This window comes from Quercus suber, unplaced genomic scaffold (genome assembly GCF_002906115.3).
Source record: "Quercus suber isolate HL8 unplaced genomic scaffold, Cork oak 2.0 scaffold_86, whole genome shotgun sequence".
Classification (NCBI taxonomy): Eukaryota; Viridiplantae; Streptophyta; class Magnoliopsida; order Fagales; family Fagaceae; genus Quercus; species Quercus suber.
Genome location: NW_027069551.1, coordinates 549,850 through 565,755, shown reverse-complemented (window position 1 = coordinate 565,755; position 15,906 = coordinate 549,850). Strand labels below are relative to the sequence as shown.

The following is a 15,906-nucleotide window of genomic DNA, read 5'->3' as shown; positions in this document are numbered from 1 at the left end:
TTGTTGGTATTTTTAGTATGTTACACTGATAAGGAAAAGTGACTAATTCAAGTTGAGTAGAGGGAATTTAAAAAAAAAAAAAAAAAAGTAAAAAACTCAAAATAACATTGATAAAGTAGCTAATAAGGGATTTATCAATTATCTCTATCTCTAGCGTGTGTTTGGCATTATTTAAAAAATCAGTTTTTTTTATTTTTTATTATTTAACTTATTTTTATTATTTTTCATAGGCCCTATTGTACTTTTTGATACTATTTATATTTTGATATTATTTATAAGTCACACTGTACTATTTTAGCTATTTTTTAGTTTTATCTACAGTATTTTTAGTAAAAAAATTTCAGTTTCAACTAAATAATTTAGTTTTATCTACAGTACTTTTAGTAAAAAAATTTCAGTTTCAACTAAATAACAATTTCCAAACGGACATTATATATTAAGAGGATTCTGAAAGTTAGTTATGAATTCAAAAAATGTCAATCCTAATCTAAATATTAGATAATATTTATTCTTAAAAAATAAAAATTAGGGTTAAAATTGTAAGTCAAAAAAATTCAAAATTAAAAAAAAAAAAAACTACCAAAGAAACTTTTTTCCTAAAAATTAGCACACTCTCTATTTAAATATATTTCACGCACATTTAAAACATTTTTTTCTTAAAAACTAACACACACTAAACCTAACAATTTACTACATTTCAAATCCTAGATTTTAGTTTCTTAGGACCTAATTGGTAAGAGCCTTTTTTTTTTCAAAACAATATAAAAACAATTTTCAAACAATTGAACTTGAAATTAGTTTTCAGCTAATAATTTTTATATTTTACATGGTTGGCTCCCATTTTTAAGAAAAATTTTCAAAATACTAAAAACAAAAGACCGTTTCTATTTTTGAGATTTTTAAAAAAATTACAAAAAATAAATCTGTAAATTACTTTTTTTGGTGGATAATGATAAGAGAATAGAGCTCATCAATTTTTTTTTAATGATAAATTTCAAATTTGAAACATAGGGATTCTTTTTGTGATAAAGATAAGCTCCTTAATTTAAGAGATAAAAGAATTTGAACAAATATGTAGGGTCTATTGTTTTAAATTTATTTACAACTATGTCATTAAAAACATTTTCTGTATTTTGAAAACACCTCCTTAGCCGTTTTCAAAATCTTGTTTTAAATCAGGAAAAGAGGATATGGTTTTTTGAAAACTGTATTTAGAAAAAATTAGCCAAACAATAAATACTCTTATCAAACAGGCACTTAAAAATTCATTTATGTGCATCCTCACTAAAAGTAGATAAAATCAAATTGAAAAATTACATTAAATTCAAAATAAGAAAATAGCCTTATCGTGTGACGGGACTAGTATCAATTAAGGGACTAATCTGTTGAGATTTAAAACCAACTCCGAGATTTTGTGATTAAAGGTTTTTTGTTATTCTCATCGGTTGTGGTGTTAAAGATTTTAAAGTGTTATTTTTGGGTCAACAGAGTTTGTTTAAACCCCGGTTTTTTGTTTGTTATTTTGCCGTCATATTTGGTTATCCTATAGCTTTTAATAGTTATCCTTTCGAGTAATTGGGTTTGCTTAGACCGAATTTGTGATTTGTTTTCCCTTTTGTTTCTTTTTTGGTATACATGAGTTAAATTTGTATATACTATATAATAGTCGAACAACTTCAACAGAAAATCTCCAACAACTAATAATAATCTTAAATATGTCTCATTTCTTTGTTAGTCTTGGATTACTTAAGGGGTTGGATCTTTAGGCTCGGAGATTCAAAAACTTTTCTCAGTAACACACACACATATATATACCAATTTGGTCATATTGATTATTGTGAGCAGAATGGATCATACGTCCTCAATAAATGCCACCAGTTTGATCTTACCGAAACCCTCCCTGGAAGCTGATTCAAAATTTGTTTGTGGATCTCCCGAATTTGATTCGCCCAAAGGCATTTTTACTGGATATAGTCCCCTTGACAGCGTCTTTCCTACTTTTATACTCCAACTTATAGCAGGCATTGTGATTTCCCGAGTTATTTACTTGGTTCTTAGGCCTTTTAGACAATCCAAAATTCTCTGCAGTGTCCTGGTATATATGCATTCCTTTTGAAATTCTTGTTATTTTCCACAATTTATATTATTCTATTGCTTGAAATGTGATTTTCTCGTTTACTTTTTCGAGATAAATTTTTGGAAAAATGTTGCTTACACAATTTTTTTGCACGAGGTTGATGCAGCCCTTACAATCACATCCTTATACATGAAAGTTGTGTAAAAGAATTGTGAATAGGCAAAATACAGACCTATTTGTTTCTTTCTCAAAAAATCCACTTCAAGAAAATTTACCCTGTCAGGCACGATCATATTCTTTTTGTTTTTCTCTAGCTACTCTGTCATGCTTCTTGCAGGAGATCAATTTTTACAGACTACCATAATAAGTTAAAGCATTTCTTTCGCAACTCTTTTTACATGGTTTTTAATTAGTAGATAATTTGAAGATCTTCTTTCCACTGAAATAGAAAAGTTGAGTTTGAAGAGTTGGTTGTTTTTTTTCAAGTTAACAGATATCTTTAAGTATTTGTTAATAGACTTTTTTTAAAAAAAAATATGATAAAATTTTCTTAAAAAATATAAAAAGTTTTCAAAAAAGTCTTTTTTTTTTTCTTTTTTCTTAAAAATATTTTTTAAACTAATACTTTTATAGTATACGTTAACTTTTCCTATAAATTAAACTCACAATTAAGGTTACAATCCTTTTTCTTGAGCCGAAAAGGGATAATTTGTAGATTTTTTCTGGTTCCTTATTGTAAACAACAGTTAGCCAAAAATGTGGTTAAATGAAAAATTAATGTGATACTTGTGCAGGGTGGCATTGTTTTAGGACCAAGTGTTATGGGGCTGAACATGAAATTCAGGGAAGCTTTGTTCCCACCAATTGAGATGGGGTTGTTGAATACATTTTCCACATTAGGCGTAATGTACACTCTCTTCATTGTTTCAGTGAAAACAGACTACATGACCTTGGTCTGCAGGGCCGGAAGGATCACATGGGTCATTGGTTTTGCAGGCACCTTTTTTCCTTGGATAACTCTCATGTGCCTCTTTTACTCGTATCATGATTACCTTCCACCTTCGTTACAATTAAAATTCATTCCTTTCTTTGTTGCCTCTATTTTATCCTTAACATTCTTCGCTGTAGTAGCTTTTGCCTTAGATGAACTCAACCTTCTAACTTCTGAGTTGGGCCAACTTTCCCTTTCTTCCTCACTAATTGGTGATTTGTTACAATGGCTCTTCGTGGTAACGGTTGCAAGCTTTAAGCAAGGAAGCACAACGCAAGCAGTTGCCGCTTTTGCTTCCACATTCATAGTTATACTTATCTGTATCTATGGAATACGCCCTGCATTGCTTTCAATCATCAAGAAAATACCACAAGGGCAAGCGGTAGATGAGGTCTATGTTATACTAATACTACTTGGAGCTTCACTCATGGGATTTGTCACCGACTTCGTGGGCTCTTCCATTACCTACGGGCCTATCATTCTAGGCTTTATCATACCGGGTGGACCACCTCTTGGTTCAATTTTAGTAGAGAAGGCAGAATGTTTTGTCATGGAGATTCTTCTGCCATTGTTCTTTATCCGTATTGGCTATGAATTAGATGTGAGTTCCTTGCGTAACTGGAAGACTTCTGTCGTATTAGCGTGCATCATTTTTGTGGGATACTTTGCCAAGTTTTTGGGAATTTTTGTGTCTTCAATATCATTCAAGTTGAGACCCAGAACTGCTTTCTTGCTTGGCCTCATTATGAATAATAAGGGCATTATTGAGTTTATCATTTATTTTCGCTGGAAGAAGTATGGGGTGAGTCTATTATTTCTTTTCCTTTTACCCTCTTCTTTTTCTTTTTCTTTTTTTGAGAAGCTTTTACCCTTTTCATATTTCAAAGTTAATTATTATATAAATTTTACATTCGGATATAACACTAGTCATGGAAATTTCTATGATTAGTGTTATATAAATTTCTATGAATCACTTTTAAAAGTGATTCACATATTTATTTATTATGTTATTGAAATAACTTAGCAATTACATTTTTTGTCATGTAAATTTTTAAGCCTTTCGTAAGAAATTTGTAGTAAATTTAACATTTTCCTTATTAAAATAAAAATAGTCAATTCCTTAATTTGAATTATTATGAAATGGATTTGTCTCAAATTTTACCATATTTTCTTTTGTTGAGATATATTAGAAATATTACAAATTTTATTATATAAAATTTACATAATTATGCGTGACAAATCTCTGGTATAATTTTTTTTACATTTATATATTTATATTATACTTGTAATAAAAGTTTACATTGTACAGTATAATGTAAAAGAAAATTTTCATTTAATTTTTTTTAATATATTATTAAAATAGCATTGTTTGTATTTATTATTATGTTAGTTTGCAAACTTTTATATTACATAGTATCAACATTTTTCTCAATTTTATTGTACAGTACCTCTGTGCATTATCTAATTTGTGTTCCTAATGCTGCAGGTTTTAGATGAGGAAACTTTTGTTGTAATGATGCTCTCCTCGCTGGCTATTACGGCATTTATAGCGCCATTAACAGAAAGGTTATACAAGCCTCAAGTACGACTCGCTCCAAATAACAGGCGAAGAGGCACGTTGACAATCCAAACCACACCATGCACATCTCAATTTCGTGTCATCACTTGTGTCCACAATGAAGAAAATGTAAACAGCATCATTAGCCTCCTCGAAGCCTCTAACCCAACTGAAATGAGCCCCATTTGTGTCTATGTAATCCACCTTGAGGAACTCAGGGGTAACGCTGCTCCACTCCTCGCCCCTTACATTGCTAAGAAAAAGAAGATTTTTATGCGCACCAATTCTCCTATCTCTGATCACATTTTTACTGCCTTCGAAAACTACTCCGGGAATTCCAATGGTCCAGTCATTGTCAGACCCTTCACTATGATCGCCCCCTACAAAAGCATGCATGAAAATATTTGTAAGATCGCTCAAGAAAAACTGACCCCTCTCATCATCGTTCCCTACCATGAAAACCAAACACATATTCATGGAAACCGTGTTGCCTCATTAATACGTGCTTTCAATACCAACTTACAAACATATGCACCGTGTACTGTTGGAATTCTTGTCGATAGGAGCACGTGTCAAATGAACACTTATAGTTTTTCTTACAATGTTGCTGTGATTTTCATCGGCGGAGAGGATGACCGTGAAGCCCTTGCTTACGCTGAACGCATGTCTGGCCATGTAGACGTGAGTCTCACTATTTTGCATGTTTCCTTGCGTATCAAGAAACAGGGTGAGCTAGACCACACAAACAAAGGTAAAAACAAGGGCAAAAGCAAGGAGGCAGAGAAGGAGAAGGAGAAGGAGGAGGAGGAGGCGATGGAGATGGAGATGTTGATGGACGATGCATTGTACGATGAGTTCAAGGTCAAGAACATTAGTAATGCGTGTGTGGTGTGCAGGGAGGTTGTGGCAGAGAGCAATGCACAAGTGATGGATGCAATTCAGTCATTAGAAGCCAATTACGACCTCGTGATGGTGGGGCGGAGTAGATACCAAGTTATGGAGTTAAACGACATTGAAATGCCATCAAGGCGTTCAAAGAATAATGAGCCCTTGGGATTGATTGGTGATGCACTTGTTTCGTCGGACTTCTATCAGGGTTGGCTATCTCTGTTGGTGTTGCACCGTTGTCGAGGACCTTCCTAAAGGACGAATCTGGTAGAAACTATAGTAAACTCTCTATAAAGGTTTTAATGGGTCCAAAATGTAAATGTACTATTTTGTTGCATAAGAAATTAAGGCAGTGATTTTGAAGTTTTTGAATGTATAGGGTATGTTTATATTATTTAGCATAAAAAAGAGAAGAAAAAAAGAAAAGAATGTAGGGCATACTTTAGAATGATACAAAATCCATCTGGGTTTTTCATCCTTCGAGAATGATACAAAATCCATTTGGGTTTTTCATCCTTCGATCTATATTAATTCTTTGATATTTTTTCGTCATTGTATAATACCTTTTTCTTGGCTTGAAAAAATTCAAAATTTTCCTTAATACTACCAATGGAGTATGTGTATATATATATATATATGTTTCAAGATAAGGTGGGGAATGAATCTTCTCTAAAATAGTTCTCTCTAACTTTTCTAACCCCTTTGCCGGTGAAGATGATAATAATAACTATAATAAAATAAAAAACAACAACTTTTCTCCTCACATGCGCTACATGAGTGTTCAAAGGCTTTTTTTTCCTTTTTTTTTTTTTCTTCAAAGAATAAATTAAATATATATTTGATGATGAAATCTACTGTGGGGACATTTTTGCCTCAAGACCAAGAGTTGCACTTTATAATCTTTTTTGGTTTCAAGTCTCACATTGAAAGAAAAGTCTTTCTCTTAGCACCTTATAAGGCATGAACCAATAACCAAACTAGTGGTACTCTTCAACCATTAGCTTATCCCTTATAAGGTGCAAAGAGGGAGGTTTTCTTTCCTATGTGAGACAACAAAATTTGCCTAAGGTTCCAACCATTCTAACCCTTGGCCTTTGAAGCAAAAGTTGTCCCCACATCTGCTATATAATGAGATAAAATTAACTAATGCACAAAAAATGGGATAAGACCCTCTCCCATTGAACCCTCCAATTTCTTCTTTTTTCTTTTTTTTTTGAGAAGGACATATAGCATTTAAAATCAAATAAATGTCGTGTATTATCACACATTTGGTTCAAAATTCAATTCAATTGGAGGAGATTCTTTCTCTAAATAATTGCTTGTAAGTAAGTATTTATCCTTCTAGTAGAAATAGTGCTCTAAGTTAATTTAGAAAGATGAGGTGTGGTCTCATTTTAAGGAATTTAATCTTTGCATCACTTTATTAACCTTTTCTTTTGTTAGTTTAATTTTTTTTTTCTTCATTTCTTATTTGTTTTTATGACTAATATTAAAGATATATTAATTATTCTTAAAAAAAATATTAATTTATAGTACGAAAAAGCACATACCAAAGAATCTTTTTGACCTTTTCCAATAATATTAATAATAATATATCTCACCTTTAGTGTTAATCACAACATTTATCCCCAAAAAAAAAACCACACCAGGGATACCAACAAGTTGTAAGATACCAAGTAAGGTATCAGGCAGGATAAAATTCACCTTATCTCCCATACCTACAAGCAAACAACGTGGGAATTATTAGTTTATACTTTATATATATATATATATATAGAAATCCTAAATAAGTTGGGATTCCTTTTCCCCCTAGCCCTAGGATTACTATTTACTATGTTTTATATGTAACTGCTAAATACAACAGTCTAACAAGCGGTCTTGCTTTTACGCTTACACAACTGTCTTAATTTGTGTATTTGGGTTTTGTTTTTCTGGTTGCTTGGGTTGCAAGTTACAGAGCAAAGATGAGTTTTCTGTGCAAGAATGCGGGTTCCTTTGGCAGTCATCCATGTGACCCACCATTGGAGGAGGAGGAAGAGGAGGAGTATTTGGTGACTGGTACTCTTGTTGAGGTCTTGTACATCTTTTCTTGGAAACCAGGGATAGTCTTGGCAAAGGCTAGTTCTGACACTGATAAAGAGTATTTCTTGGTCCGGTTACTAGAGGTTGAAAACTACCTAGGTCTCAACTACAGGGACGTGGAAGTCCATAGATCACTTATCAGAAGACAGTCTTTGCAACAACTTGTTCAAGAAAAGGGAGACTGTGATGAATATTGCTGTCCACCATTGAAGCGTGATGATGAGGACCAAGAAGAAAATGTGGGTGAAAAAAGATGTGGGAGTTATGGATTGAAGCCGCCATGTGACGATAGAGATCGTTGTTCTCCGGTTAAAAAACCAAGCGCAAAGAGAACAATGCCGTGGGATCATGATGATGAGGAGGAGGAAGAACCCTTAGAAGCTCATGATGTGGGTGGTGATGATATTGAGAGCATTGCTTCTTCTGTGGGTAGTTGTGGTTCTAATGGATTTGCTTTTCATGGGTTTTCTGACAAAGACCATGGGAAAGGAGGCATTGATCTCGAGAGTGAATTCAGTGATGCTGATTCTGTTTGCAGACCAACTCAATGTTCATCTACTCATAACAAGGCTAATTCGTATTAGTTAGTCAATTTGGACGGTACTATAATGTTATGTAGAATTTTAATTTCCCTATTGTCTTACGTTTTTTTTTCTTTTTTCTTTTTTTTTTTTATTTTTTTTATTTAGTCTTTTTCAAGAGCACAGCAGACTGTTCCTGTAGGCTTTCAACAAGTCTCCTATTAATTAGTCAATTTGGACACTGATGTTTTGTAGTATTTTAATTTCTCTATTGTTTTGTATTCTTTCCTTTTTCTTTTTTCTTTTTTTAATAATAATGTTGTCTATTTTCAAGGACACAGCAGACCGTTCCTTGTTGCTTTATTAATGGTATCTTCTTATTTTTAATATAAAAATGGAGCTACACATGTTAGAGTATTCAAAGGGTTCATTTTACCTGCTGATTTGTTTGTGGTAACTGGGGTTCATTGTACTAGATTTTCCTCTGGCTTATAGTGAAGTAGTTGTTGTCTTGTTGACATTTTTTTTTTTTTTGGATAAACTCTTGTTGACATATTTAGCTACACTTAAGAAGTTTCCTTTTCCAATTGTGTAAATTTGGCAGGAAAAACAGAGGTTGAAGTACGTTTGGTAGGAAGAAGAAGGTTATGGATTTGTTGTAGCTCATAATTTTATCTTCTTCGGATAGTTGAATTTGTGAGAATCTTTTTTAGGATTTGAAATTTTTTGCTCCAAGTGACCGATTTCTTGGCACAATTTGTTTGGTATTTATTTGTAACCGATTTTCTACGTAGAGTAGAGACAAGGATCTGCATTGCTTTTATTATATGCCAAGAAAAGATATATTGAAGGCATCTACTCGTATTTTCCCCAATCCTTTTACGAATTTTTTTGCAAGAATGTTCATTGATTAGTCTATTAAGAATCCATAGTTGACCGAAAAATTTTGCGACTGAGGATTGGTTGTTTTGTTGTATTTTATTTTGTTTTATCTTATATTGTAGTTGGTCTGATTGTGGACTTATATTTAGATGTTAGGCCGTTTCCCTGACCCTCTCTGTCTTAAGAAGCTAAACATATTGTTCAATCAGAATGCAACCACCAATTTTTTCAACTTCAATTCCTCACCTTGTATTTTCTATATTTACATTCCTTCCATGTTTGAAAAACTTTGGGAAGTTGGAGGCTAGCAATTGTTTTTTATTAGCGGTCAAAGATTAGAAGAATGGCTCCTGGGTTATTTGTAGTTTGTTTCCTTCTGTCCTTCATCATTTCAGTGTTGTACCCACTTTGACTCATCTTTAGAGGTAGAATCATATGGCATATTTGGTTTCTTAAATTTGATGACAAAGTATATTTGGTTTCTTAAATTTGATGACAAAGTATATTAGATTATATGTTTTGACTTTAGTAAACATCAGCATCACTTTGGTATGGTGGTTGCAGATTGCCCTCAATGTGCATCTCGTGTATGTTACTAGTGGACCAAATGTGTACACAGGCATTCTTTTGTGTTTTTTTTTTTTTTTTTTTTTTTTTTTTTTTGGTCTCTCAGAAAAAAGTTCTGATGTTTGCTTCTTTCGTGGACAAGATGGATGCTATCCTTTACATTTTTTATTACACACTTTTGAGTTTTGCTCTCTCTTGCTCTGCTTTGTTAGCTTTAACCAACATCCTCCAAGATACATGGCATAAGGGCTACCTTCAAAATCTGGCATTTTGTGATGCTTTCCACATTATATTGTTCATGTTTCTTTAGTCTATGTACATTGTTACCGTACTAGAAATAAGAAGGATCCGTAAATTGACTGAATACAAATAAAAGGCGCACACCATAAAAATATTCAAAACTTTTTAATTCATTCTTTAACATTAGATATAGAAAAAAATACAACTAAATCCAGAAATGTGTAGGGTACAGATAAATAGATGGTACATAGTATTGCAATTACTTCGCCATCTCCTCTCTAAACCCTCTTTATCTATCAAAAAGAACAATGAAACATAACAAGAACTGGGTCCCCAAATGCAGGGAAACAAGAACAGAGAAATTGAATAGTAATAGTAGAAAAATAGTAACCCCAGTTACTGGGCTTGTGAATTTGTTGGTGTGTATTTTTGTTGATTATCCTAACAAAGTGGAAGATCTAATGGAGGAGGCTGTATGGTCTGCAATTCCCCAAGTCCATTGTCTACAAAGAACACCATGGCCAAGCCCCAGGTGATATGAACATCCAAGTGACAATGCATTAGCCAGGCACCTATATAAACATATGATTTTAAACATTAGATGGTTGAATTCATATCTATGAAATAACAGTTAGTATATTGGAAATTATAATCTATGTGAACTAATGAAAATTTACCTGGATTGTCAGCAACAAATCTAATGACTGCCCATCCATTCACAGGTACTGCCACTGTGTTCCTAAGAGGTGGATCAACAAGGTTAAACTTTGAGGTATCAGTCTTAGAATTGAAATTTCCAAAACCCTCTGCAATGATGTAGAAATCGTATCCGTGAAGATGAATTGGGTGGTTCTCAGGGGTGAAGATACTTGTGTCTTGTAACACAATCTGCACTCTTGACCCGAACTTCAACTTGTACCCTTTCGTCCCTGGAACAGGTTGCCAAAGGGAGCGGCTAACATTGCCGGTATAATCAAACTGCAATGGTGGGTTTGCTGGGAAATCAGTGGTAAAAACTCCTGGTATGCCTTGTTGATATGCCTGCAAAATAGAAATATTTTTTGGGAACACAAAAGACACATTGTTCATGCTGGCAGTAAAGCGTGTTCCATTAGGTCCTTGACACCTCCTGGCTTTCAAATGTTGTGGGCATTTGTTGAGTCCAAGGCCAATTGTGAAGAAGAGGCTCTCATCAAGTTCAGTTGGCACTTCCACTTTCCTAGGACTTCTAAAACTGTTAGAAAATGCAGTGACAGTTGGTGTGTCATTGAAAGCCGGTAGAGGAGGCATAATTGGTTTGCTTGCTGCACAATTTGTGGCAGCACAAGGGGCAGACTTATATTCAAGAATGGCTGTGGTGGTGGTGTTGTCAAATGGTGCATTTGGGGCACTTGCATAAGCTCGTGCTGCTATGTAGTATCTAGCTGGAGCTTGGTCACCATTGATCAAAACATCAGTGGTTTGGCCAGGTCCTAGCATGAGTACTGTGGTGGTGAATGGTTTGGTGTAGGAGGCATCAGCTCCAACAACTGTGAGCTTGTGGTTTGCAATTGTGAAGAATAGCGGTTGGTTCAAAGCGGCATTGATGACTCGGATGAGGTTGGTCTCGCCGGAGTCTATTGGAACAATCAAAGTGTCTGCATAGGCAATCAAGTCGTATAGGTCATCTTCTTTGAAATTAAGCCATGCATATGATGAAACAATTGTCAATTTCACTACAAAAAAGCTTAGACTATGAAAGTGCCTGCATAGGCTATCAAGTCATGCAGGTCATATCGTTTGAAATCAAGATAGAATAATCATGCATATGATAAATTTTTTATCAATTTACTACCCAAAATAAAACCTTGGTGGATAATCAGAATTGGTTTTTTTTTTTTAAGACTAGTAGCCCATGTCAAAGCCAAGTCGCTAGGCCCAATTGTTATTCTTTGCCCAAACAAGGGAAAAAAAATCTAGGTAGTAATTGATGACCAAAAAAATAAAAAGAAGCAAAAGGGTATCTACGCAATTTAATGTATTACAATAATTTTCTCGTTGTCATTGTCGTACTGTTGTAATTATTATTAGTTTATTTCTACCCAAAAAAATATTATTACTTTATTTTTGGTAGCTTTCAAATCGATTCTAAAAAAAATGGTAGTTTACAAATTAAAGGCAGTCCATAATTTGTCAACTATATGTGTGGAGAGTATACACATTTTTCTGTGTCATATTATTGGTTCTTTACTAGATTTGATTGCTTATCATGTGGGGGTGTCATGAATAGCACCTAAAATATTATACAATGATTTATAAGATTGAAATGATAACTAATTAATTTATTAAAAGATTCATTAATTCTTAGAAGCAAACCTTTGCTGGAGCAATTGTAAAGATCACCAGGTTGACCATTGATGGTGTATGCATCAGACACGTTTGGAGCAGCTCCTGTTCTAGTTGCCTCTCTCACAACATCGATAGGATTTGCATTCCACCATTCACCTAACAATCAAAGTTAATTATTATCACCGTTAATTAGATACATAAATTGTTCATCATCATTACAATCATAATTTTCAAAACCAAGATCTTGTTTCCACACTATGTCATCATAACAATTAAAATTGTCGCTTTTAAAAAATAATAATAATTAATGCCAAAAAGGAAAAAGAGAGAAATCAAGTGGTATTTGTGAAATAAAGGAGCATCAATTTAATTACCAAGAAGAAGAGCTGTTTCACGCTTTGGCTTTGGGAATGGGTATGAATCTCCTTCTTTAGGATGAATAATTAGAGCTCCATAAACAGTGGCCCTAAGCCATGAGCTATGAGCATGCCACCACAATGTCCCTTCTTGTCCTTGAATTGTGAAACGATATGTGTAACTCCCTCCTGGCCGAATTGGGCATTGAGTCACAAATTCTGGTCCATCTGCCCATCCTGTTCTCAATTGTCGAATACCATGCCTAGAAAATAAAAAGTATTTAAATATTAATTTTATAAAAAGAATAGTAAAGTAAAAGAAAATTTTCCATTGCAATAAGTAGGAGGATTTTTCTATGTAATGTGACCATATATGAATGCATGTCCCATGCATAAAGATTTTTTGTTTCTTTATTCAATAGCTACAATAATAACTTAAGTTGCATTTGGATAACTTATTTTTTGTCAACTTATGTTACTATTCAGCTTATTTTTACTACTATTCATAGGCACCATTTCACTTTTTGGTACTATTCATGAGTCTCACTGTACTATTTCAGCTAACTTTTATATTTATTTATAGTACTTTCAATAAAAAGTTTTCAGTTTCAGCAAAATAAGTAGATCCCAAATAGATCCTTAATAAGAGATGAGAAATTTCATATATGTATGTTGAATACTCAATAGAGCTCAATCATCAGGCACTTACCAGTGAATGGTGACATTGTATTGAGCTTTGTTAGTGACTTTGACAACCACAGTGTCACCATTATTCACTTCCAAGGTTGGACCTGGATATTGCCCATTCACCGTGATGGCGTTCTGGGTTTTGCACAGCCTCTTCACTGGTGTTGCTTGAATCTATTTCATGCCAAACACTAGTTAGCATTCAAAAGGAAGAAGCAGAAGAAGCAACAACAAACAAACAAAAAAAAAAAAAGTGAAAAACAGAAAGAGATATATAGAAGAGGAAGACATACAACAAATTCGTGTTGGTGAGTAATGGGATTTGCCAAAGTCATTGCCGAAGAAGCAAAGAGAAGAAAAATGCCAAAGATGATGAAAGAGCATTGAGAATTGGCAAAAATGTTCTTGGGGGCTTCCATCTCTGCGAAGGCTTTGTATGACTAATGATGCTTGAGGTGATAATTTCAGTGAAGAGTAGTGAGAGACAAGAGGCTCTATTTATAGTAGGTTATAGGAGAGAGAAAGTTGTTTGAGGTTGGCAGATTAGGTTTTGATTGGGAAAAAATGGTCAGATTCCCGGGCTAACTTAGTTCAACTCTAAAAAGAGTTGTTGCACCCACTGGCCTATCAAATTTAGTGCATAATTTCTTTAAACGCTTGCTTAACAAGCCTTCTTTCTTTTGGGGTTGAATCTTTTCAACAAAAGCATCATTATTATGTGAGAATTTGCGGTAAATTTGTTTCACTGCTTTTTGTATTACCTAATAATTAAAAGTACCATTAATTTGATGCTCATATTTTGCATGTGAAAACGAGTGAATTTTTTTTTTTTTTTCTTCTTTTCATATGAGAAAAGAAAGCCAAGAAGGATATATAGTCATGGAGCACTCTAATGTTGACAATCAATATTACCATTGAAAAGAAAAATACTAAGCCTAGGTTATATATGTTAAGGTCACCACCCTTAGTTCCTTAAAAAGACATTAATTCACTTACGTTTTTTACTTGTATTTTTCTGAGTGAAAATATTCATTTTCTATTAACTTGGCCTCTCTTAATCGATGGGGTGACTTTGATATGTGATAAAAGGCTTAGAGAAAGGGATAGTTCATAATTCTTGCATTAGTCCAACTTGTCCTGTTCCTTAGAATTGTGGAAATAGAAAAAGCAGCGACAAATGAAAAGGCCCTGCCTAAAGTCCACTCCTTTATGGGAAAAGTACTTCAAATAAGAATTCTTTGATGAGTCTGGCAACTGGGGTTCCGATTGGTTCAATTCTTAGGGTAGGTGAAAAAATATAAGAACCGTGCCAATTTTTGGTTCTAAATTTTTTTTTTTATTCAAAACCAAAGCAAATTATGTATTGGATCATACTAAATACAACTTTCTAAAATTTAATTTTTATAAAAATAAAATAAAATACAATCATATTTTTAAACTTATTATTTTCTTAAAAGAGTTTTGTTAACGGTTAATTTAAGACAAATATTAATAAACTATTTTAGGAAATATTTAATACTATTTTCATGAAAAATATAAAAAGCAGTCAATATAATTTTTTCTCTTAAATTTTTTTTCTTAAATATTTCATAAATCAGTGCCTTTAGAGCATTCATTAATTTGTTTTTATTCTTAATAAAATAAACCAACTAAATTAAGTTAATCACAAGATTTTTTTTTTTTCTTCTTCGACTTCTGCTTATTTTTCTGTTTTTATGTCCTTAAAAAAGTTCGTTTGAATATCCTTCCTTTATACAACTCAGCCACTTTCTTAAACCTCAAGACATATTTCCAGAAATAAATGTCCTAAACACAATTTAATCAGTTTTTTAAAACCACTTAATTAACTAATTTCTTAATGTAAGTGTCCAAATCATTAATATATCCAAATAGTTTCTTCAATACAAATAAACAACTCAAATAATCTATAAATAACCAACCCTTGTTCAAGAACTAAATCGTTTGCTGACCCCACAAAAAAAGAAAAAAAAAAAGGAAGAAGAACTATATCGTTTGGGTTCATAGTTTCAATTAGATCCATTATCAAATCAAACCAATGCAAATTGGCCCTTGTGGGGTTAAAGTCTTGCAAATTGCTCCGATCCCTTTACGGGCCAGTATCCTTCTAAGTTCTAAGTTTTCATTCCCACGCATCAAGTGGGTCCACCAATTATATGTAACACCATCTCTTTGGTACAATATTATTTTGGGGTCTCTTTGGCTTGGCTTTTTTTAAAAATGAAAATAATTTAATTCATTTGTTTATTTTTTTTGTATTTTTGTCTACTTTGAAAAAAATAAGCGCATGCTTCTCAAAAAAAAAAAAAAAAAAAAAAAAGAAAAAAGAAACAAATAAGCGCATAACCATTACCAACAATTGCTTTCTATGCTAAACAATACCAACAATTACTTGTTTGATGGGGATAGCCAAATAAAATTGGGTAACGAAGTATTAGACTATTGACCATTTCTCATATATTTATTTATTTTTGGTTATAGATCTCATCATGATTAATGACTGAAATCTACGTACAAACTACATAGACTAGACGAAGGTTCACATGTGAGCCCACTTACGAGTACCATGATGGCCCAAACGGGTAAGGATGATCGGTTGGTTGAAAACACATACACAAAGACATGGGAGAGTTTAAGTGTACAAGTTTGCTTTACACTGGGTGGACCATAACCACCGACTAAATCAAGTCTCCTTTGAAAGGAAAAATGAG

At 33.2% G+C, this 15,906-nt stretch overlaps 1 protein-coding gene across 1 annotated transcript; it reads right to left on the bottom strand.

Moving 5' to 3' along the window:
• Positions 1-9,958: 9,958 nt before the first annotated feature.
• On the bottom strand, positions 9,959-13,658 carry LOC111990617 (laccase-12). The gene is made up of 6 exons (XM_024022402.2): positions 13,471-13,658; positions 13,200-13,351; positions 12,509-12,753; positions 12,162-12,290; positions 10,484-11,443; positions 9,959-10,378 (listed from the first exon to the last, which is right to left on the bottom strand). The coding sequence occupies exons 1-6, from the start codon at positions 13,594-13,596 to the stop codon at positions 10,248-10,250; spliced, it is 1,743 nt and encodes a 580-aa protein (XP_023878170.1). The 5' UTR covers positions 13,597-13,658; the 3' UTR covers positions 9,959-10,247.
• Between the last annotated feature and the right edge of the window lie 2,248 nt (positions 13,659-15,906).